This window comes from Vipera ursinii, assembly GCF_947247035.1.
Source record: "Vipera ursinii genome assembly, chromosome: 3".
Lineage (NCBI taxonomy): Eukaryota > Metazoa > Chordata > Lepidosauria > Squamata > Viperidae > Vipera > Vipera ursinii.
This window is the reverse complement of record NC_139516.1, coordinates 93,095,846-93,119,953: the sequence shown is the minus strand read 5'-3', so window position 1 is coordinate 93,119,953 and position 24,108 is coordinate 93,095,846. Positions and strand designations below refer to the sequence as shown.

The window sequence follows — 24,108 nt, the reverse complement described above, 5'->3', positions numbered from 1 at the left end:
GTGAAGCAACATGGTAAAGGAATGTTATCTTACATTATAAGTGGCCATAATTTTATTTCACTCCCTCAGTTTTTACTCAGCCATTGTTTCTGTAAAAAAACAGGAATTTGTGGACCTTTAGTTTTGTAATAAAAATTAAATAATTGTAGGGCACTTTACAGAACAGTAAGATTTTTCTCAATATAGCTCCAATAATAGGAGGGTTGAAAAGCATGAATACTGCAATATTTTTTATCCCATTTATATCCCGCCCTTCTCCGAAGACTCAGGGCGGCTTACAATCTAAGAAGCACAAATCAATGTGCTTAGCAATTTAATTATGGTACAAATTTAATAATGAAATTTACTCTTGACTTGCTCAATATATTCAACATAAAGTGCATTTAAGGATTTCTAAGTTACTTATATTATTAGTTCCATTGGTTTATATTATTTTCAAATTGGCAATAAGATTTTTTTTGCATATTCATGAGATTTTCCTAAAAGATTACATAGCTTCCCCGTAAATAATTCTTCAGCCAATATTTTATTTGAATGTTAATATCTTTCAGTCTGGTTGGACTTTAGCTGAATCTAAAATTAAGTGTGGTTTCTATTCACTGCTGTTCTATGATATAGCATTTCTTCAACCTGCTGCCTTCCAGATGTGTCCAGAATGCAATGCCCAGTGTTGCAGCTTGGGAATTCTAGAAGTTGAAGTTACAACATCTGGAAGACACCAGATTGGAGAAGGCTGGTTTTACAGTCTGTTAAAAATTGCTCTCTTTCCTTAACTACTTACCTTTTTTGTTTTTGTTGAAGGTTAATTTTACAGTCAGAAAATTAGACTTTCAAATATTCTGGAAATGCTTAAAAAACAATTCAAAACACTCTAATCACCCTGTGTTAATTGATATGCAACAAGGTAGACTTTACTAATTAAAATCAACATGCCATGCTTCCACTACATGGACCTTTACATGAAAAAGTAGATATTACACATTTTCTTTATTGTTCAGCACAGTAATTGCATCCTTACAGGGTCGTAGGTTGGTGGCTTACAGTTTCCTCCCTCCCCACCTCCCCAAAAAGAGAATGAGCGAGTGAGGTGGTGGGGGAGAGCATTGCCACCAGCCCTGAAGACAGACAGTGGGCTTTCGTCCCTCAGACACCCCTAGAATACTAATCAGGAAAGTCAGACCCTGGAGGTCAGGGAGCAAGTCAATCATTCTAGCGATCGTCTCAGTGTGGAGGATCAAATTAGCCTGAAAAATTCAGCTGCTGGGAGGAGAGGGCGAGCAGCTGTCAGGGGCAGCAGCAAGATGCACTAATGAACCAGATGAATAGTGCAAAAGCTTGAAAATAAAAACAGGACAGTTGACATTTTTCATCTGTCAAAGCAGGAGATGCATGAAAATATAGTAGTCCTGTTTTAACTCCTTAGGGGACATTCAGCTTTCTCTCCCCCCCCCCTTTTCATTTTTTCTCTCTCTCTTTTTTAAAGCATTGAAACAGAACTACTTTTTAATGAACGTGTTTTATACCATGCTGAGTATCTCTGTGTTTATTTTGCAATTGTGCATGCATGCTGATTGGGTGGTGAAACTTTCTAATTCTGTATTTAATTGCACTGAAATAAAATACACTGCATGAATTAGGTGGTTTCAAGATTTAATATTATGGCAGCAATACAATTGGAAATCATTGTTTTCCTTGATAGTCTCAAACCTTTAGTTTTCATCAATTATGATATCCAATTTTGATCTTCTTGCTATAAATTTAATTAGTTCTTCATTTTTGTTTCCTTTATTCCTTTATGCACCTCTATCAAAATGAGAATCCTTTTTTGGTCGTGAAGGAGTTAATGCTCTTGTCTCAAAGACCACAAGACAGATGAGAGCCATTTTCAGCTTGTCCTGTCCCTGCTGAAGCTCACTGAGTAGCTCAGCATGGACTAGCGTGTTTCACACACACTTTGCCTGTCTGGGGAATGTACACATTGTCCTTCCAAAATCAAACTTATTAGCACATATAGAAAAGGGTGACTGACTTTGGGGCAGTGCTGCACTTTGAGCAATGCTCATGCTGCTGTGGTTCAGAGATTTAAAGGCTTTCAGAGGCAATGTGAACATTTCTGTACAAATCTCTTGAAGTTTAGCAGTATGGTGCACTTTTTGTTTGCTTTTGAAAAGCCAAGCAATAACATTTTAAAATAAGCAGTGGAGACACTAATGATAATAGTTCCAACATTTTAAAAATAATTATACCAAATATATGGAGTTTTGGGGGTAAAACCGGGATCATGTTTGCAAAATGGACCGCTTCAATAGATTAAATGCTTTATTAGAAAAATACTAGAAATATGACTTAAACAGACCTTAAACAGACCTTACAGTGCATATGTTTAATTTTAGAGCAAACAGTTCTTTGCAGGGAATTGCATTCCTTGTCTTCTGTGAACAACGAAGTGCTTCTTGATAGTTGCAGAAAATAAAGTCTTAAATTGATGGATGACTACTTATATTTTTAATATTTTTCAGTACATATCAGTTGATGGCTTTTACAGCCTTCAGAAATGTCCTTACCAGTTGAAAAGTGACCAAGACTATAGGCAAAAAATAGCCAAACAGAAGAAAGTGGAGCATGCAGAAATATTTCTATTTATCCCCACTCATTTTAAATAATAAACTTATTCATTTTACTGCTTATTATTGTTTATAGCTTGGATTAATATTTATTCATAGTTCCCATAACTTTTAAAGAAGAATATTTAAATGAAACATAGAACAAATACATCCATGATGCAGAAAACATCTTTTGGTTTTGAATATAATTCTATCTGCCAAGTGAAAATTTGTAATTTAGAATATGATAGTTTTCATGATACAAGGTGTGTCACAGGGAGCATAAAATTTGTCAGAGAAAAACAAAATCAGAGCCTTTGTAAGCTAGGTGAATTCTACCAAAGCTCCTCTGATTTCTAATTGAAACTTCATGGTATAGGTGATTGTAAATGGTTTTTGGTTTTTTATATAGAGAAAATACTATATTAATCAAAATTTGGGTATAATGTTCTGGGTACATAAGAAATTTCAGTTAATTTATGCAACAGGAATGTTAGCTGAGTGTAATGCTGTAGAAATGATCTAATCCAATATGCTGAACGTCAGATGTAAGAAGTAAGTGACTCAAACCAATAGCATAGAGAGAGAATAAGTATTTGCCTCTAATTTAAACTGGGATTTTTTAAAAAAATAAAGCCAAGCCTCTGTATTTGAGTCTTCTCTGCCACCCCAGTGTAAAAGTATATCCTTTTTATTACTCCACACAGATGGCTGCATTGCAAAGCCCCTTCTATGGTGACAAAATGAACTTGTATTCTTTATGTAAAAAGATAGAACAATGTGATTATCCACCCCTTCCGTCAGACCACTACTCGGAAGAAGTAAGTAACTTCCTTTTTGGTGGGCTGTTTGAACTTGCTTTACTTTTTAAAAGCATCCTATTTCTCCTAGGATGTGGCATGCAGTTTCCCATAGCTGGGATTTTCTTGCACAGCTCTCATTAATTTCAATGTGAGAGGACTTGGTTTCTTCCTGGAAGCCGAACTTATAAAAAAATGCTTTTTAAATATGGCTGCAAATGTGAACCTTAAATGTGCCATGGTTTTGAAAGAACTGCTGTAATGTTCTACATAGTATTTTTTATATCTTCTGCTTGTGCTTTCTTTATAGTTGCAACTCTGTGCAAGGCATTAAAATTCCAAGTTATAAGGGGAAAATTGCTTAAACTGAGTGCAGTTAACCCTGAAATCCTCTTTGCTTAGATTGGTTACACCACGGTGAACAACATGAATTTCTGATTTTCAGCTATATAGAATATCTTCTGAATGATATATCCTGTGGTTTCTTATTTACCCTTTTGAAGACATTGTGAAAGAATGAAACTCCCTCAGTTTACTGTGATCTAAGTGCCTACATGGATGTGATGAGAAAGTAGTTATGCTCTGTTCAGGAGTAATGACTAGAACTGTGCATAGTATTTGAGAGGGATGCTTTATGAACACCATTAAGTGCATTGTTGCAAGCAAGAATTCCTTGAAGCATTAAAGCAACTGTGTCATCTGAAAAGCTCAGCATGGCTGTTTCAAAGATTTACCTTGGTTATCTCAGTGGGACAATGAACAAAGCAGTGTGGCTGTGCACGCAGAGGTATGGGAAGACAATTGAAGATACTGACTGAAATACATTGGATGTTTTAAGGTTTTGCAAACCAACCTTTTTGAAATACCTTGTGTAGCCCTAATAATAATTTTGCAGTATGTATGATGCCCTAACCAACAAAAAGCACACATACGAAAAATCTTGGAAACCTCATTTTATTATATATCACAAATTGTATTTCAAATGCAAGGCATATCTCCAACATGATGTACTTATATATATAGAGGAATCATCATAAATCTGTTTACTATTCTGTTATTCTGAGTGTGCATTCAGAGATGTACATGGAACTACCACATCATGCTGCAACAAAATGGGCAACAGTGGTATGCTTTCCATACCTTCTCTAGCAATGTTGGTTGTTTGGACAAAGGTGGCAGAGAATGGAAATGCTTTCAGTTTCTCTGACAATCAATTCAGTACTTATTTGTATATTCATACGTAACTGCAGAGGAGAGGAAAAATATATTCTTTACAGAGATTCTTGTCCATTAGTATGCAGTGCCCTGGCGAGGAACAGTTATGCCTCCAAAGTCATAGGATAAAAACTTTAGATACACACAGCAAAAAAAAGTTAATATTTCTGCTAAGGATGAATATGTTCACGTCTCTTGTAACTAATACATAGATGACTATGTGTTTGTGTGATTCCTTTACCATGTATAAATATAATGAAATAACCTTTACCATTATATAAATATAATAAAATAAATAAATAAATAAATAAATAAAATGTATGAACATATTTTCTTTTGAAATTTTGAACACAGTAAAATAGCAGAAAAAGTAAATTAAACTATGTAGAAATACATATAAAATGCTCATAATTTGTAAACAGTAAAATTTCACTGTCTTTAGGGAATTGGGGAACAATATAACTCCAAACTCCGAATCTCATTGCTTTTAAAGATTTTAGTTATTAATTAGAAACTGTGGTCCATGAATTATGGATCTCTTTAAAAAATCATTGTATAATATTTGCACTTTTATTACATGGAGAATTTGACTGTGAAGTTCTCTATGCTTTTAAAGATGACTAGGAAGACGATGAAGTGGATGTGATGGTCTTCGCTGGTGTATGCAGCGTTGACTTAATGTAGCTTTTCCAATTAACTCTTTTTTTTCCAGTGGCCATTTTTAATTATGACAATTGTGCAGAATATAAATATGGCATTTCATAGAGGCAATTTCAGAACTGGAGGCCTAGAAATACGTTAGGGTGTGAACAATAATGCAAAATGATAGCAAGAATGTCAGGGGCCGTTCTTTGTTGTGTCATTCATGCTGTCTTCCTTTTTCCACGAAGCGCATGAATATTTCACGTACCTGCATCCTCATCCTCTATTCTTCTTGACTAATTTTCAGACTGTCTGAATTTGCATTTCACATGGTAGCTGATTAGGAGATGCCGCCGTGCAGCAGTGAAGCCTCAGCAGGCGGTTGCCATGGTGACCTTCAGCAGGATTTTAATGATGATACCACTAGTGGTTCGTTGAAGTCGGCCTGCCTGGAGGGCTACTTCACTGCAGCTAAGTGTGAAGTTGGATATATAGATTCTCAGCCAAGGGGCAGATATCAAAGTCCAGGCCTGATGGAAGCCCTGGTATTCAGAAAGGGAAGTAATAATAATAACAATAATTATTATTATATACATAGGAGAGGGGGGAATTTTAAAAATATCCGGCTGCACTTCCCCCTTATTCAGAAACAAGGGCTTTATTTTCACAGTCTTTGTTTTAAAACCCTTTTTCTATACAATAACATTTGGAAGAAGGAAAGCCCTGATCTATTAGAAGTATGGAAATCACTTCCTGACAAAGTGAAAAATTCAGTAATAGAGGATGTGCTATTACTGTGAACAGTTCATTGTTCCAAAATTGTACTTAGAACAAAACTGGTATTTTTTAAAAGAAGGATAGTTACAATCCCTGTTAACTGTACATTTTAATGTTCTGTGTTTTGCACAGTCTCTGTAATACAGAAGAAGACTGTATTGTATCTACCACAGCATCCAAAAGACTTCGAGAAAATGTAGGCTAAACTTTTCTGTAGACTGAAAGGTTCATCCCAGTTGAATAGAAGAATTAAGGGGTCACAGAACAAAGAAATATGTACAAAGATGTGTTTTTGCATCAACCTCTGCCTGTTTTTGACAGAAGGTTTTTAGATAAAGAAAATATTTTTAATTAAAATCTGTTTTAATGTACTTCCATTTTTGGTAGGTAGTTACTACAGTGCAGATTTATTCCATTTGATATTTTTCAGCATTTGAACCACTGTGTACGTTAGTTCCCAGCATGTAAACCAATTGATACTTCCTAAGTGAGGATCTAGTTGGATAAAACTTTGAGTGCCCATTTTTCTTTCTTACTCTCGCGTAACACTCCTCATTTCATATGCCAGCACAATATGCTGTGATAATGTTGCTCCTTTCCTTATCTGAAGCCCTTTCTGTGAATAGCTCTATTACTTCTTTACATCCTTAGGCTGACAACTGCATTTAATTTCCATGTTTCTTTTAATGTCTGAACAGTTAGAGTGCTTCTAATTGATGAAAAGGGAGGTCTCATTTCAGTATTCTGAAATTACCTAATTACTGTATTGGTTTCAAAGACAGCATGTTGTTTTTTATTTTTTGTTGTTAAAAATATTTGATGAGGAGGAAGGAGAGAAATTGACAAACCAATGTTTTATGTGTGTTCTGGGCAGTAATTTTATATATACAATTTGTCTCTCTAATTCTAGCAAGCTCACTGACGCGATCTAAGGCTGACTTTGACTGCAAATGAATAGACACCATCCAAAAATTAGTATAGGGATATGTGCTAGATCTCAAGGTCAGCTCATTAATGAGAATTTTACTAGCAGAAAAATCTGACACCCTTGTCTTTGGAGACTTTTTTATTTTTACATTAATGATGATATAGAAATAAAAAGATGATAGTAAGTTTGCTTCCCCAAAAGTTTGCATTTTTTCTTTTTGCTTCTTAGGCTGTTACCATAAAGGCTCCTTATTCTGGTCTTCGTGAAGCATGTGTTTGCAACCTAGATTATCTTCATCCTTTTTCTGGTCATGCAGGCACAAATCCAGTCAAAGCATGAATTCTAACTGCCCATCATTGTTATTTTATATCCATATGTATAGGGCACAGGTTAGACCTAGAATTATTTAAATATCCAACAAGTTGGGGACAGTTCAAATTGTAGAGGGAGAGAAAGGGAAGTTCATAGAAAGGAAACATTTCTGTTTCTTCCAACTGTATTTACATTGATTTGTCCTTCTTGCAAATGCTCAGTTGCCCATAAGCTAAAAATGTTGGGTCTGTGCTTTCATTGTTCCAGCTTTTCCACAATTAAGATCCATTGGTCAAGAATTATGGTATCATGACAGATGAATAATAATGCTTTCCCTCTACAAAAAGATCAAGAATGGGGGAATAGAATCTGGAGAATTACCCCTTTGGGTATCATTTCCAACTCTAAAAAGTCTGAACATATGTGTGTCAAAACTACATATATTTATACCTCTTCCAGTTTTAAGTGGAATTAATTACTATGAATTTTATTTCCAATCCTTTTTATTTTCAGTTCCTCTTTAGCATATAGTTTCCCTCTTGAGCGTTGACTCTATGAACTGGAGTGCTCAATTTTCAAAACAAAATATTATACCCCATGAAATGTGAATCAAATTGGAATATATTTAATGTGAATCTATATAAAATAAGATTCTCCAAGGTATTTAATGCTTACTAAAATTCCATCATAATGCATTGATTAAGTATGTGAAAATTCCATTTCCTCTGAGGGCATTTTTATATTTTGACTGCAGGTATATACAGTATTTAAATACATTTCACAAATAGATGTTTATATGATATTGGCAGTTTTATTTACAATTCTTTCCTCTTTTATTTATTATATGCAAACTGAAAGGAAGAGTTGAGAGTTAATTTTTAAATTAAATAATACAGTAATTGCATAATGTTACATGATTCATTACCTAATTTTAATTAATAAAAAAGATGCATCTTATTAACTAAAATATTTAGATAATGAATCTTGTAATATTATGCAATTAATATTTAAATTAATTTTAACAGTAACAAAATGGGAAAATAAGGATTTAAGTTGGGGGGGTTGGGGGGTTGATACCTTTAAGTCAGTGTTCAATACTGGTGACTGCCCTAGACTATACCCTGCAGTTTTCCTGGCTCTCATAAATTAATATATGTAGTCCCTACAGTATTTTTAAATAGTCTTTGGAATAGAAATTGTGGAGGCAAAATACTTGTTCAAATAAAGTTAGAAATGAGAGAGATGTTTTATAAAATAAGCCTCCATATCAGAGAGAGATGTTTTATAAAATAAGCCTCCATATCAGTGCATTGAATTTCCTAAAATCTAATATAAACTATGTTATAAAATATCTGTTGCAAAAATATGATTTCACTTCAGTTGCTCTATTTCAATTAGGCTCCTTATATAGTAATCTGTCCAAATCTATTGATAGTACTGTATTTTTAAATTTTGAATTCCGCTTATATAATCAGAGATATATTTTTAAAAATACTTTCATATTGCCTCCGGATGCCATTGAAACCATAGCAAAAAAAAATAATAATCTAATTTTGACAAAGCAGTAACAATTTAGGGCATCGGTTCAGAATTGTGCTAATTTCTATTATATCTAGAAAAGACTCCCAAACCATCACTAGATTCAGACTGGTTAAACCAAGGTATCACTGCTAAGCTTGTAAGCCGCCCTGAGTCTTTGGAGAAGGGCGGGATATAAAATGGAATTAAAAAAATAAATAAAAATAAATGATGCTTCTCCCCTGCATGTGTAAAGCCAAAACTCCTACTTCCTAACCACAGTCACTAAACGTTTCAAACAAATTCCACAAAGGGAAAAAGAGGTCAATGAAGCCATATGGAAATTGGAAAAGTTCAATTTGGATTTTTTGGAAAAGTAAAAAAAAAGTATAACCTTAGGATTTTTTATTAAAATTTAGGAAAGGAAAATGACAGAACTGAAATATATGTAATGATATGAAATTTATCTTTTGTACTGCTTCTGTGCACAGGGCTGACATTCCAAACTGTTCGCCATACAACCGTGAGATCCCTTTCTGAGAAGCTCCTGTCCACTCTCCCAGTATTTGTGGTTTTTCCCATATCTATCACTTGACAGTGCTTCTACTAAAGCCTTTGTTTACTCTTTAATCACTATTTCATAATGAGTAATACATTGAGTATCCTTGCCAGAATGAGCATGCCTGTTTGGGTTTTTTTGGTACTTTTATAGGAGATTTCCGTTAACTTGTTTGCTGGTGTCATGGCCAGGGTACTTTAGTCCTCCTTTGTGACCTAGGGGAGATTTTCTTACTCTGTCTCCCTTTCTCTCTCTCTTGGAGACTGACAAACCTGCTGTTAATGTAAAAAAGAAATTTGTCCCACCAACTGGTTAAGCTTCAGACAAAATACTGTCACTGAGCAACGTTCACAGAACAGGTTAAGGGAAATAAGCAGCCATCCTGACTTCTCTAACTCAGCCCAATTCAAATTACTGTTTTCGAAGGCAGCCATATACAAATGATGCCATAAGCTCCATGTTAATAGAATAGCTTCTTGGCAGTTTTTAGAACGATGTGGGCTTGTTCATGCTACTGGACTATTGGGTAAGAAATCATGGTCTTTCAACATGCCTTCTTATGCTTCAAGGTCATAGTGATGTTCATAGAGTACAGTGCAAATGCTCATATTCTGACAAGGCTTTCAGAGATCTTACTTAGAAAGATTTAAATCAAACCTACAGGCCCTTCTCCCCAATCACAGCTATTAAAATGCGTGATATCTACCTCATTCTACCCTTTTGTTTTCAAACCCAAGGTCAATATTCAGAAAAGGAACAAAATTAGATTATATCGTTTCTGTTCCCTCTTTTTTGTTCCAGTAAATGAGCATGGATAATATTTTGATCAGAAAACAGTATTAAGAATATGTGTCTGTATGCATATTCCTTCCCTTAAACTTTAGCTGAAAGTTTGACTACAGTACAGATGTTACTGAAATACAGTAGAAGCATTTTCATTAGTAAATACGGTATTTAATAATGTACGATACATTTTAATTATATATTTTCTGTCTTGCATACATTAACATTCTTCTTTGACGAGGTCCACAGTATATATTTCTTTAAATCAGTTCTATGGAAATGCAGAAAGAATAACTGGCTTTCTGGAGCTAGTTGAACTAATTGAGGGTCTCACATTATTCTGTAACAACCTAAGCAATACGTTGCCTCCTTTGCCAGCTTGACTTTGAGAAGTAACTGAAAAGCAGAGGTTTTTGTTAGTCATGTTAGACTTTCAGAATCATATGCTATCTATCTTTGCAGTGCTTGAAGAGTTACTGCTAAGAACTCTGTGGAATGCTGGGAATGGTGTTGTGTTATGCATGCTTGCTATTGATGCACTGGCAACAGTTGTTCATGCCCTTGTCACTTTCATGCTTGAACTACTGTAATTCAATCTACATAGGGTTGTACTTGAAAGCCACTCAAAAGTTGCAGCTGCACTGTTGCAGCTGTCTGTGTGTTTAATGGGTAAGAGCCTTTAAGTCTGGTTAATGTCTTGATGCTGGAAATACACTGGTTGCAATTTGTTTCCAGGTACAAGTCAAGGGAATTGGGCAGCATATGAAATGATGATGCTGATTTTATGTATAAACTGTACAAGTCTTGAGTCCTACGTAGGTAAATCTGGTCTGTTCCAAGTATGGACTGGCTGGGATGGTATGCTGCTGTCTTTGTGTTTACTCTCTGGAAGATAAAGGGTGGGTATCAGAAGCTAATGGCTTCCTCGTTCTGAAATCAGTCTAAAATTAGGATCACTATCTTCTATTGATATTCAAGAATATTATTAAATGCTCCAGTGTTATTTGGTGATATGCTGATGTTGCTGAAGGAGATTTTTTTATTATTAGATCAAAATATAATTGTTCTACTGTATGTCATATTGTAAGCCTCCTGTGATCTAGGACTGCAGTAACCTGGAAATACTAGCAGATGAACAATTAGAAGAATGAATGCTCCTGTTATATAATTTGTTTTAACAGTGCTCTCTTTTATAATTTTTTATTTACTGAATATGTTTTCTAAGCATACTTTGCATACTTTCCTTGCTGCTTTATTATACTGAAAACAGAAAAGAGGGGGAAAGAGTCCATTTTGTGGGAAAAAATGTACTAATTTTGCACATCTAAAATAAAATTCAAGATTGGATGCTATCATTACATATTAAACCAAAGAGTGAACAGTGTTTCTGTTGATTTCAGTGGTTTTAGACAAATAGATTTGTAGCCTAAAATATTCATTTTATAATGTGTCTTTCCTTTCTGCATAGCAAGTCTTAGAAACCATGACAATATTTCCATTCCATGCAGGCATTTCTCAGCTCTCTGCAAAGTCACTGAAAAGAGAACCCAGTTTCTTTCCATAATAGTTTTAAGCAACTTTAAGATTAGTGAAAAATCCATCATGGAAACATCATTAAGCATCCTGCTGTCCAGTGTGGCCATTTTATATATCTTGTACTTAGATATATAATAGGTGATTTGTACTATTAAATATAGCCTGGAGTCCTGCAAAACTACTGTGATTAAAAGTATGTAAAGAATTATATAAAAGGAAATGCAGTGGTTTAAAGAATACTGTTTTTATAAGAAAACACATATTTAAGTGTTACTGCCTTGCTTTTTCCCCCCAGCATTTATAACTTGCATTGAACTTCTAGTACAAAAGCACTCTCATAATTTTGTCTACAGGAGTATTTTTCTTTTCTTTTTAATTCTTTCTTCTTTATATGCTGTTTTTTTCTCTTTTTTTTCTAGCTCCGACAATTAGTTAACATCTGCATCAACCCAGATCCAGAGAAACGACCAGATATAGCCTATGTTTATGATGTAGCAAAACGCATGCACGCCCGCACAGCTACCAGCTAAAAGACTTGCCCTGTATGAGGAACAAAAACAAGTTGTGAACATTTAAACATTGATATACTTTCTCCCCAATTTTTTTATTATTGTCTATTGCTTTAAATTTACTTATGTGCCAAGAATATAGTCACACCTTTGTTATAGAATTTAGAAGTAAAGACTACTTATATTTTTAAATTTTAAGGTATGAAATAGTTTTGAACATAGGTAAACTGTTACAAATTAGAGTAATTGCAATTCATTTATATACTATACAATTATTGAATAAAGGGGAAACATTGTTATATAGTTTTAGCTTTTGTATAACATGTCTGAGTTGCAGGTTTTTAATAGGAAGATAACTCTTTAATTCCTACACGCAAAATTTTTAAATCTTGAATGTTGTAATAATTTATGGATATGAATATGATGAAAACATAAGTACTGAATTTATTATTAATTAGTAAATTTATTGTTGGTTTTCTTTCTACCCTTCTCCCAGGAATTTTAAAAAAAATATTTTTTAAAAAATAATGTATAGTTTTGTTTGTCAAAAAAATGTATATTTATTCGACATTATGTGGCTTTTTCATTGTTTTTTGGCATATTGTCCCACACTGGGGAAACAAAGGAAAAGAAATCTAGTCAAATTGTTTGTTGTCTAGTCTTGTACTGTATTATAACCCTAATCCCTAACTTTGATTTCAACAACAGAGAGAATTTGCACAATGTCTAGGAGTTAGAATCAGTCACCAGGTTAGAAGGGATGTTGAGATCACCTGGTCCAATTCCCTTCTTCATTTGTACCACAGGTTTTCTCTGCTATCTCTCTGACAGACGGCTTAAATAGAAAGAAGCACTTAATGTCTCCCAAGTCAGCTTGTTCTACTGCCCTAAGGTTCAGGTTTGTAGCTGTAGTGTGACCATTCTCCAAATCTGTAGCTACTAAGGGTAAGCTCCAGTTATAAATTAGTTTTTATGTCAGTATTACATTGCTAAACATACAATTAGTGCACTAGTTAGAGAACTTAACTTTGACTCCAAGAACCTAAGAGATTGGGGTTTAAAAGAAATTTGCTTTAAAGAACAGTATTTCCTACACATTGGATGAACCAAGCCGTGAAATGTAGTTTCTTCATAGTAACATCCAGCCATTGCTGAAATAATATAAAGCTACATTACTGTTACTTTGGTACTCTGATGCTTGGGTGGTTATAGAAAATATTACAGAAGTCGCAAAAGGCGTTGTGTGGGAAAATAATCCCAAGATATTTGAAATATGAGGGACACTTAAAATAAATTACAGTCATTTGGAAGATCCTTCAAATGATTTACATAGGATAATATCTCCATATGCTGTGACTCATAATGTTGAATGGAGGCCATTATGTATGTTTGTTTATGCAATTGGAGCCTAATGATAAAGTTATAACTGTGGTTAAGACTTATGGCAATAGGTAACTGCTGGGCAGGATTTGATATGAATTATCTATTACAGTGAAGGTATCTGCTTTGAAAATCCTTTATTAATTTAAAAGACAATAATAGTTGGCTGGAACTAAAAAAAAAGAAGTTTTGAATTGGTGATGTTTTTGTTAGAATTACCTGAAATGAAATAGATCAATAAAGCAACAGATAGTATTCTATCATGAAAGGGAAGAATATTAATTTTTGATATCAGGAAATTATGTAGATAAAGGTTTGATTATTTAAGATATTGAAGATCATAAACATGGCTTCCCTAAGATAGTGTCTCCCAGACTTTACTCTGAAGTTCTCAACATATAGAGTTGAAATCCATAATATAATAAGAAAGGGGTAATGAAAAAAAGAAAGTTTTCAATCTTTCATTGTGAATATTAATCTTAACAGATTAGTGCCAATTCACCATTTATTTCAGTCACATTCATGACTATAAAATATGTGTCATTTCATGATTACAGCCAGCCCTGTTCTATCCTCCTTGCAATGATCTAAGTCAGACATGTCAAACACAAGGCCCGGGGGCCAGATCCGGCCCGCGAAGTGGTTTCATGTGGCCCACGAAGCCATCCTGGAAACAGTGAGGGAACGGCCCCCACTGCCTTGGCCCTGGCCCAGAGACCCTCCTTTTGCCAGAGACCCTCAGATCTGTCCCACTCCTGCTCAGGCCCCCATAGGCACCCTTGATGAGAACTATGTAGAGCTGGCCATGCCCACCCAGTAGGCCATACGCACTCTAGCCACACCCACCCAGTAGGCCACGCCCACCCGGCCCCCTGAGGGCAACTGCAATGCTTGATGTGGCCCTCAATGAAATTGAGTTTGACACCCCTGATCTAAGTAAAACAAGATACATGCCATCTGTCTTTCAAATGTTTAGCAGCATTGTCCATTTTTCTGCTCCTGCTGTTCTACCTTAACTAGGTGACTGATTTTTTTTAATCAGGATTTTTTAATACATGATTAGTGGGAATAATGAGGTCTGATGGTCACTAATTGGACAGATATGGAACTCATGCTTTTGGTTGCATCAGCTTATGTTAATGTGATTTTAATTTCTATCTCCAGTAATATTTGGAGTATAGTTAAAACTTTAGTACAGCATGTAGTCATAGAAGCCATGAGGGAGAAACTTGAAATTCTGCCTTCTCCCTTAGCACATGTTTGACTTCACAGGAAATTCAAAGAAAATGAAAAATGCTAATGTCTGTAAGATTCTTAAACTTTTTTTTGGCTATGGATAAAACTAACCTAATATTTGTTAAAACAGTGACTAAAATAATATCCCAGGCCCTTGTTCCCACCACAACATTCATGCTTTCCTATGCAAAAATACTTCAGAATACTGTATTTTTTCCCCATTGAAGAGAAGCTGTAGCATTGAAAGTAGCATAATCTTCATGTGGCCTTCTGACATTGCATATTTGAAACAGAATTTTACTGAATTCACTCCAAGTACGTGGCACTAATTTTTGTGTGTGTGAGTGTGCGCGCATGCCCACATGCGCATGTATCGCTACCTTACACAAAATACTTTGGGGAATTGCTTCTAAAAATAAATATTGGGAATAATTATGACATTAATTCCAATGAAAACCAAAGACATATTTGTAAAACTTTCTGATGTTGCTAATAAAGATGTGGACTGAGTGTGTAAATTAATTGCATAAGTATGAAAAAGTTACTGGTTTCATATATCTTCTGTTATCATCAGACATATTGGATGGGTTTAAGGCTTGTTAAAAAGAGCAAGTTTGCCCCAATCCCACTACATACTGGCAAAACCAAGATCAAGATAATCCTTTTATTTTTAAGGATTATCCTTAAATCATGATCAGGATAATTCCTTCTCCTCCCTAGTACCATCCCTTTGTATAAAATCAAGTCACGGTTCGGTGGCACAGAAATCCCTTTCATTCATTGCAGTAAATAATGAAGTTCCATCCAGAACACTGATATACTGAGAAGAGTTATCTCCAAACATATTGGACTACAACTCTGATTGTCCACAGTCAGCTATATTAGACTGGCAGTGTAGGATCTTCTAAAGCCATCATTGGATCATAATGCTTTGCTAAGGGAAGAATCCATCAAACTGTGCTAGAGCAGTGCAAGAACCATTAACTTTTACTACCTTGAACTATTATTGATGCTTTGGAATACAAAATAAATTTCTTAATATCTTGATTTGATAGGGAGGCGTGTATGTTGGGGGGGGGGTGTATGTCAACCACCTGTTCGATCTCACTCAAATAATAAAAAGTGGTAACTTGCATAAGAGGCCAAAAAGGAACTCAGGTTCTTGACAGTATAAGGCAGGAGGAGGGCAGCTGGGCCATTTCTGCCTCTGGACCTTCATTCTTGGAAGATCTACTCTTAAGTTCTAGTCCAAGATCAACAGGGCAAGACCCAGGAAAACAACTTACTCAAGTTCTCTTCATCATTGCAGTACTGTATCTGGGTTGCATATATCTGGTAACTACCAGATGGCAGCAAAAAGCATTTTTCTGTATTGTTCAGCTACTGTCTAGTAATGTTGATTTTTTACAGCGGAAATCGGGTAGCCCAACTCTCTCCAAGCTAAACCGTTTTACATAGTTAGCAATTGCTAGGTAACAAATGCCTTAATATTTCTTTTTAGATTCCATGTATGGGAACTGTTAATACATTTGCTGTATTTATTTTAACCAAGCTGTTTGCTTCTATTCTATATCCTAAACAAAACAAGACTTAATATGCATGGTTTGATATCCAGTAATGTACGGTAATATTTGTGGCTTTATGAATATTTGTGTTGTGTTTGATTTCTAAATCTGCTCTTGCACAATGATTGTACTCAGTATTCGGAATTTTATGTTGTACCATATCTTAATATAAAAACACACAGATAAAATATATGGTAAAATAAACCCACCTACATTTATTTTCTTTCAGACATGCCTAGGTTTGAAGAATGCTTATGTTGATATGATGATGATGTGAAAATTAAGCATTTTTATTTGCAGTTTTTAGAGAATAGAGAATAGGTTATGTTCTCCTAAGGTTCACCCTTAATCAGAATGTAATATCCCAATACCTTGCATGTTTAAATTTCTGTTTCTATAATCGTAAGAGTTATTAAATATTAATGCTATATTTCTCTAGCACAAGAAAATAATTTTTGCATGCAGTTCTATATACTGAAAAATACAGTAGAACAGGAAAGCAAAGGCTGCATCATGCACCTATTATCCTATTCTATGAATTAGTGTTCCAGTTTGTGCTGTAAAGTAATCATTGAGCATTGTAAGCTACATCAATGTATTTTTAATTGGTTATACCAGTGATGGCAAACCTTTTAAAGACTGAGTGCCCAAATTGCAACCCAAAACCCACTTATGTATCATCAGGTGCAGGTGGGCGTGGCCCATTGGGTGGGCATGGCCCATTGGATGGGTGTGGCTGCGGTGGTCACGGAAGACTGGGTGGATGTGGCTACCTTGATGTTGCACGTGGAGAGAAACGCCTGTGGGTGCCAAGCAGGGTTGGGGGAGATCCAGGGGGGTCTCTGCTGGGTGAGATGGGCAGGAGGCTCATCCTGTGGGGCGAGGTGAGGCAAGGCAGGGGGGCAGGGCAGGGGTGACATTACCATAAGGCAAGGCGAGGCCGGGGCCGGGGCGACTGCTACCTGACACCATTGGCCTCCCACACACAGCGAGTGCATGGGGACCAACTGTGTCCATCAGCAGCCACAGCCTGATGGCCCCTCAGTTTTGGCACGACATGGCTGCTTACCGCCTCACACACCACACCCAATGTGGCTGCCATGAGGCTACAGAACAAGCCAGGCGGAGGCAAGGAACTGGTATACTGGTTTCTTACTGTCACCCGGCTTGTTCCGCAGTCTCATGCCAGCACCATTGGGCAGGAGGTGGCAAACGGCCAGTTTCAGCGTGATACAGCTGTTTGCTGCCTCGCGTATTGGACCCAATGCTGCTGTAATGCGGCTCGGCCGAATGTGGCCGTGAAACAAGTGGGGCAGGTTTCCCTCCCACCTGCCATGCAGATCACCCTGCCATCGCTGCCGTTTCCCCCCCACCCCCCATAGTATAAATGTTGGGCTAAAATATATATTGTGTATATACTCTCTCACACATATGCATACAGTAAATATATCGATATAAATCTTGATGGGGCTTGAGGTTGATTTGGCCTTCCATCCTTCCAAGGTCGGTAAAATGAGGACCCAGATTGTTGGGGCAATATGCTGACTCTATAAACCACTTAGAGAGGAGTGTAAAGTACTATGAAGCGGTATATAAGTCTAAGTGCTATTGCTATAAGTACTAGAAAACAGGTCGTCCTCAACTTACAACAGTTCATTTAGTGACAGTTCAAAGTTACAATATCACTGAAAACCTCACCAGATGACTTGCTTAGCAACTAAAATTTGGCCTCAATTGTCATATGTTGAGGATGACCTGTTTCCAGAAATTTCTTGCAATGCTAATTAACTTGGGGTCTTCTAATGATCATTATTTTTATAGAATAAACAGCTCCAGATAACTATCACTCATAAATGCACGCATGCGCGTGCACACACACAGTTTGCCACTTCATATGTAAGTCTTAAACTGAGTATAAATGAGCTATATTATATGATTAATAAAATCAGCAGATTATAAAATTATTGGCTATGAAAAATAAAATAAGCAGCTATATCAACTCTTGTCTTGCATTCTATTTTGCTGTCCTTCAGATGACCTGAGAGTTTCTCCCTTAGCTTCTGCAGGTTTGATGCCCAATTGTCTTATGCACATTGTGTGATTTCTTCATAAATCTCTTTGGTAGGAAAAAAAATGAAGCAATTATTTGGATTCAACGGTTGTTTTTATTGGAATTGGTGTTAACTTACAGCTGTTAGCAGACTTATGGCACAGTCTAAGCTTCATTAAGTAGAGTCCTGCTGATAGAGGCTATTGATCCAATAGCTAGCACAGGAGTACTATGCCATAATATGTTCTTCCTCCACTATGCTTTACTTCCCTCTAGGGATAACCAATCGGAGGAATTGACCCGCTTGTCCAGAATGTGGAGAAACTAATGTGCAGTTTGATTTCAATTGTCAGTCTGATTGTTAACCTTGTAAATCAAATCTCAGTTCTGCAAGGATTGTAGCTTCTGTAGTTCTTTGTTACATATAACTAATATGAAAAGTGACCTAATTAACAACTGCAGTATTGTTAACACAACAAGCATTTATTGACTAAGTAGAGCAGGAAGGGGTCAAATAAGATACATTTCTATACAGAAGTACGTTCTAGTGATTCCAAATAAAACATGATACCAAGAATGGGAAAGTACACTTAAGCTGTATAATCAAGGTTTTACTCTGTTTGTTGAAACCTATTCAAACAAAAAGTCATGGAAATGAGGTTAATAAAGCTTTATATAGTGTACATCTTTCCATTTATCACTTATTAGGTCTATATAATGGCCTGCTAATGGCTTGAGATGGATTCAGCTATCCATTTTTGTAAGTGACCTCTTCTTTATAAATGCATCCTAAGCCCTTCTAAAATAGGTTAAGGCAAAATGTTGCATGTGGAATGTCTCTATGAGCGTAACTTACTTTTATGTACAGATTACAAAACAGTGAGTGAACTGAACGTGAGAGGAACTGCAGATACCTATAAGATTTGCTAGCTTCAAAATGATTTGTAAGAGGAGTTTTAGACCATAAGCACCTCTGTATTATTTACTAAAGCATATCTTTATCCAGATTTCTGCATGACCAGCTTCCTTAAAGCAATAATATGTTTTCATGCAGAAATAAAAATAAAAAGATGTAGCTGCTTTAATTAGTAGCAGAGAAGTGCTGAAGCATTTTTACCACATTATGTTTGAAGCAAGAACAGCTTTAGTATCTGTAATGATTATAACATATGCACATAATCTTTGACCTGTGGCAGATGACTATTGGGGAAAGGTTCTTCAATGAATCTAGCTTATGGAATTGCATTCCCCAATGCCATCTGTTTAATGCATATTCTGTATTTTTTAAAACTCAGTTACTGTGTGGCACAAGTGAAGAGGGCAAGTGATCTGAAAGACAGCAAGATTCCTTGCAATTATCCAAGAATTCTACATACTGATCTATTGCAGGCTCAAACCCTAAAATTAAAGTTCTATTAGTTAATTTCCAGTACTTACACATAACTCTGAGTATGCAATAAATATGCATATATATTTACTTTTAATGCTGTATACAGTTCTTTCAGTAGAGCACTTAGGCTTCTTGAGATAGCAGTAAAATTGCACTTTTCAGAGATCGCAATTATTGTTATGCAAATTTATTATGCCAAGGCATATACCTTGCTTTCAAAAAAACAAAATAAATCACTCAAAGCAAAACACATACAACCTCTCCCGAATCAAGAGCTACATGCTAGCATTTCTACTTTGATTTTAGTACAGCCACTTTGGGCCTATCACTCCCTGTATGAAAGTGGTTCAACTCCATATTGTTATATATACTATCTTGAATTGATTGATACAGATTCTCCCATCCACTACGATTGGCTATTATGAATTCAACCATTTATTTGGCCTTAAAGGCCCATTTGCCTCTAATTATATCTATCCTAAATAATTATGTCACTTGCAAATTGTTCACCCTCTGTTTCCACATCATTAATGAGTATATTAAACAACACCCATCTGTTCAGATTGTTCTTTTCCTAATTATAACGTTAAGCAAAGGATTAAGGAATCCCTTGTACAGCCAATCCTAGTTAAGACTCCCATAGTAATCATTTAGTTCTTGCAGCAGTCAGCTAAGGGTTTGTTTAAATGGCTGGACCAGATTGAAGTTTTATTTCACATGTTTGTTTCTATTTACTATCAGTAGTAGTAAAGCAAAATGGATTACAGATCTAATTTAGACATTAGTAGTCCTGAGTTCCACATCCAGTTTTAAGATGTGAACATTGTGTAAGTCGATTATGAGTGACCAAAAACCCAACTTATATACAATGACTCTGCTTTCTTAAACCATGAAATGTAACACAGAAATTTCATCTCTGGTCTGCAAAAATCTGTGCAATCCCACAATAAATTCTCTCTCTCTTTGCTGCAGTCTAGTGGTTGTTCATATTTTTCTTGTCATGGAATGTTGTTATTGCAAGATGTTATGCAATTATAATTTAGAGTATGACAAGTATTTGTTTTGTTCTGTTGATTCCTATTTATTTTGCTTTAAATCCTCTCACCTCTTTTTATACTGTACTGTTTATTAGGCATTTTTAATCTCTTCACACTCAGTTTAGATTTTCACTATATAAACATATTTCTCGTTGTTGTAGACCAAAATTGGGAAATCATGAACCTATGATTTGTAAGTCTAGAATGAAAAGTATCCCATGAGATTGGCTGAGTCCCTAAACAAAACTAATCAATGGAATTTAGCTACTGTGTTTTGGGGCTTAGTATAATTTGTGAACCCAACCAACTATGGTTTCATCAACAAAGCATGATCTAAAAACCAGGGCTTTTCACAATACCTGAAATCAATGAGAACACTCACCTTCAGTCTGTTACCCTTGAGATGTGTGGCAACTGCACTCTCAGAATTCCTAGTCCACGTTTCCATGTTCCAGCAAGTAAGGAAGAAATCAAGACTACATGCAATATTTTGTTTTCCAGAACTTTGTAAGATGAGAAATGTCTTGAGACATTTTTTGATAGTCACTTATTCCTTTATCACTAAGTTTGTATCTCAGCATGCTATTAGGAGTCTAAGGCTTCCATCACAGAATAGCATAAGACTTTTTAAAAAAAGAAAGAAAGAAAATGATGGAAAATCCTGAAAAGATTGTCCTATGTTTCTCCTATGTTTCAACACTGAATTTAGTCTAAGGGGCTCAGTGAAACAAATGCCACCTGTATCTTGGAACAAAAACACAGGAGATATATCAGATGCCTTTTATTCTCCAAGCTAGTTTTGTCTATGATTGCCCATTTACAGTTAATACTATTCTGGACTTTAATTGCTCAGGATGTACAGAAAACATCAGTAACAAACGAAGCATAGGTATAAGGAAGGCTTGCTCAATGTTTACAAGATAATTCTGTTTGTCATAAGCCCATTGGATCTTGCCTCACCATCTTCAGCTTCTGTAGAGGATTTGTTATGGGTTACCACATTCTCCATCTTAGCCACTTTGTGAAAGTGCCAAGACATATTCTTAAAATTCCAATTGTCCCTCCTGGCCCTTGTACTAACATAAGTTCAGGTGTCATGTGCAAATTAGAACATTATGTACTGTATGAATCAAAACTAACCATCATTATAAAATGCACAGCTCTTATAAATACTGTAGAGAATTCTGAAATATTCCTGCATATCTGATCAATATTTTCCACTTTTACTTTGCAGAAGATAACACTGTATAGCAGGTTAACAGGTGTAAGTCAAAAACTTCAACATCTGGAATAGATATTGCCTTCCTGTTTGATTAGCTGATTTTCCCTTGTCTGCACATCTCCCCCAAACCCATTCTACTCCCAGATCAATGTTATCAGTCCCATATTGATAGAGGCATACATACACCACCCTCTGTTCTTTCTCAATTTGTACAAAGGAAACTGTTTTTTGTTTGTTTATTGGTATGCTGCCAATGGGCAGCTAGGGAGGAAATCTGCCAATTATCCAAAATGTGCTAATGAAGGAAATATCCTGAGGAGTCCTGAATGTCACTGGGAGGAGAACCATTCTGTTGCCCAACGTTTAGTGATGGATTCCAAGGATTTGGAATGAAGGCTCAGATAACTGGCTTGGACACATTTGTGTCCAACAGAAACGTTTCCATGTGTCCTTATCAGACAAATTCATCCTGATCATTGTTATTACAGTTCTGCTGTTTACTTCTGACATCTTTTCTAACCCTTACCCATGGGTTGGCTCTAAAATCTTTTGATCCATGAGCGATCACTTCCACCTAGTTCTTGCTAATCAGCTGTGACAAGATTTTAAGAATTTATTATTATGTTGCACTCAGCAGGACTTCTCTGCAGAAGCAAATTTATCAATCCAGAAAGCCAATAGGCTTAGAAAACTGCCTGTAATAGCGGACAGTTTCTTCATCAGAGAAGTTAGAGCTTTCCTCCCCATTTTTCCCCTCCTTTCTTCCCCCTCTTGAAATTGATTGCATTAGATATTTCTGGCCAACACGTATGCTCCATTTTTCATCTGTATCCCAGAAGGATTATTTTAGAGATTCACCTTAGATTCCACACAGAATAAGTCTTTGATACCATAATAGCTTTCAAAAAAGAGAAAAGTATAGTAAAGGGGGAAAAAGTACTCGTTTGATGTCTGGAGCTGTGTGGAAATCTTTCTTTTGATTAAGAAACACTTACATAGATGAAAAAAATCCTATCAATGGATAAAAAGAGAGGAAAATGATTGTCAGCAGAGCTTTGCTAGACGTGATTGGCAGAAGAGAGACCATATACGCTTGTGTATATGTTATTTCTGCCTGCTTCTGCATCGCAATGTTATGGGCCCGTTTCTATTGATAATGATAGTGATGATGATTGATAATATACTTAATTCTTCCATTGGAAGCTACATTGTCAGAGTTCTACAATCATAGCTACACCTATTGTCGATTCTTTCCTGTTGAAGCTAACAATAGCTTCAATGGGGGGAGAAAGTGATTTCCATGTGGACTAAGATCCCAATTCTAACCTCTTTTCCACTGCCAGATTTGTTTGGGGGGGGGGATGGACAAAAAGAATATTACTCAAAGCAAACTTTGCAAAGAGTGATTGAGGACATAAAGCAGAGTGTGAATCATACTGCTTTCCTTTGTTCCCATAAATCCTATATTAACATAATGTAATGTAGAAGGTCAGGATAGTGTTTTTCTCCTTTTCCTGTGCATGTATGTGTACATATGTGGGAAAACACTTTGAAAGCCCTCACAGTCTGAGCTTGTGCAGCCCAGAGAGGGTTTCTTCATCTTATTCTCCACTAAGAAGGAAAAGGAATAGTAGTGTTGGAGGGAGCCATTGGAGGTTTTTCTCTGGCAGTTGTTACACCAGTTTATGCCTAATATTCCAATTTTACACCAATTGCAGAAAGGCAAGACTCAGTCCTAGTTCGTGTTTTTCTGTGTGTCTTAAATAGACTTCACATTGTTTCATTTTGATTTAATAGTTATTTTGATTCTGCATCTTATTAGGAGTAGGGGATGTCCCAGCATTTCTTTTTTAAGGTGAAATAAAGCTCTGGGGAGTGAATAGGAGGAAAGCTGGCTAATGTTTCCATAAGTGTGGTCTGATTGGGGTTTGCCCCAAGCACATTTTTTTTTTGACACACGCAACATGCAGAACCGGGGGATTGAGGACTTTGGAAATGTGCATCATTTTAAGTGACATTCTAGCAAGGATACGTTTACTTTCTTTT

General features: G+C 35.9%; 1 protein-coding gene across 2 annotated transcripts in view; it reads left to right on the top strand.

The window, feature by feature from the left end:
- Positions 1-16,723, top strand: part of NEK7 (NIMA related kinase 7) — a 78,580-nt gene extending 61,857 nt beyond the window's left edge. For both annotated transcript variants that reach the window (XM_083359932.1, XM_083359931.1), the window contains 2 exons: positions 3,311-3,424; positions 12,093-16,723. In XM_083359932.1, coding sequence (XP_083216058.1) covers positions 3,311-3,424; positions 12,093-12,203 — 225 coding nt within the window. In that variant the 3' untranslated portion in view covers positions 12,204-16,723. The remainder of the gene's footprint in view (positions 1-3,310; positions 3,425-12,092) is intronic.
- Positions 16,724-24,108: the final 7,385 nt, after the last annotated feature.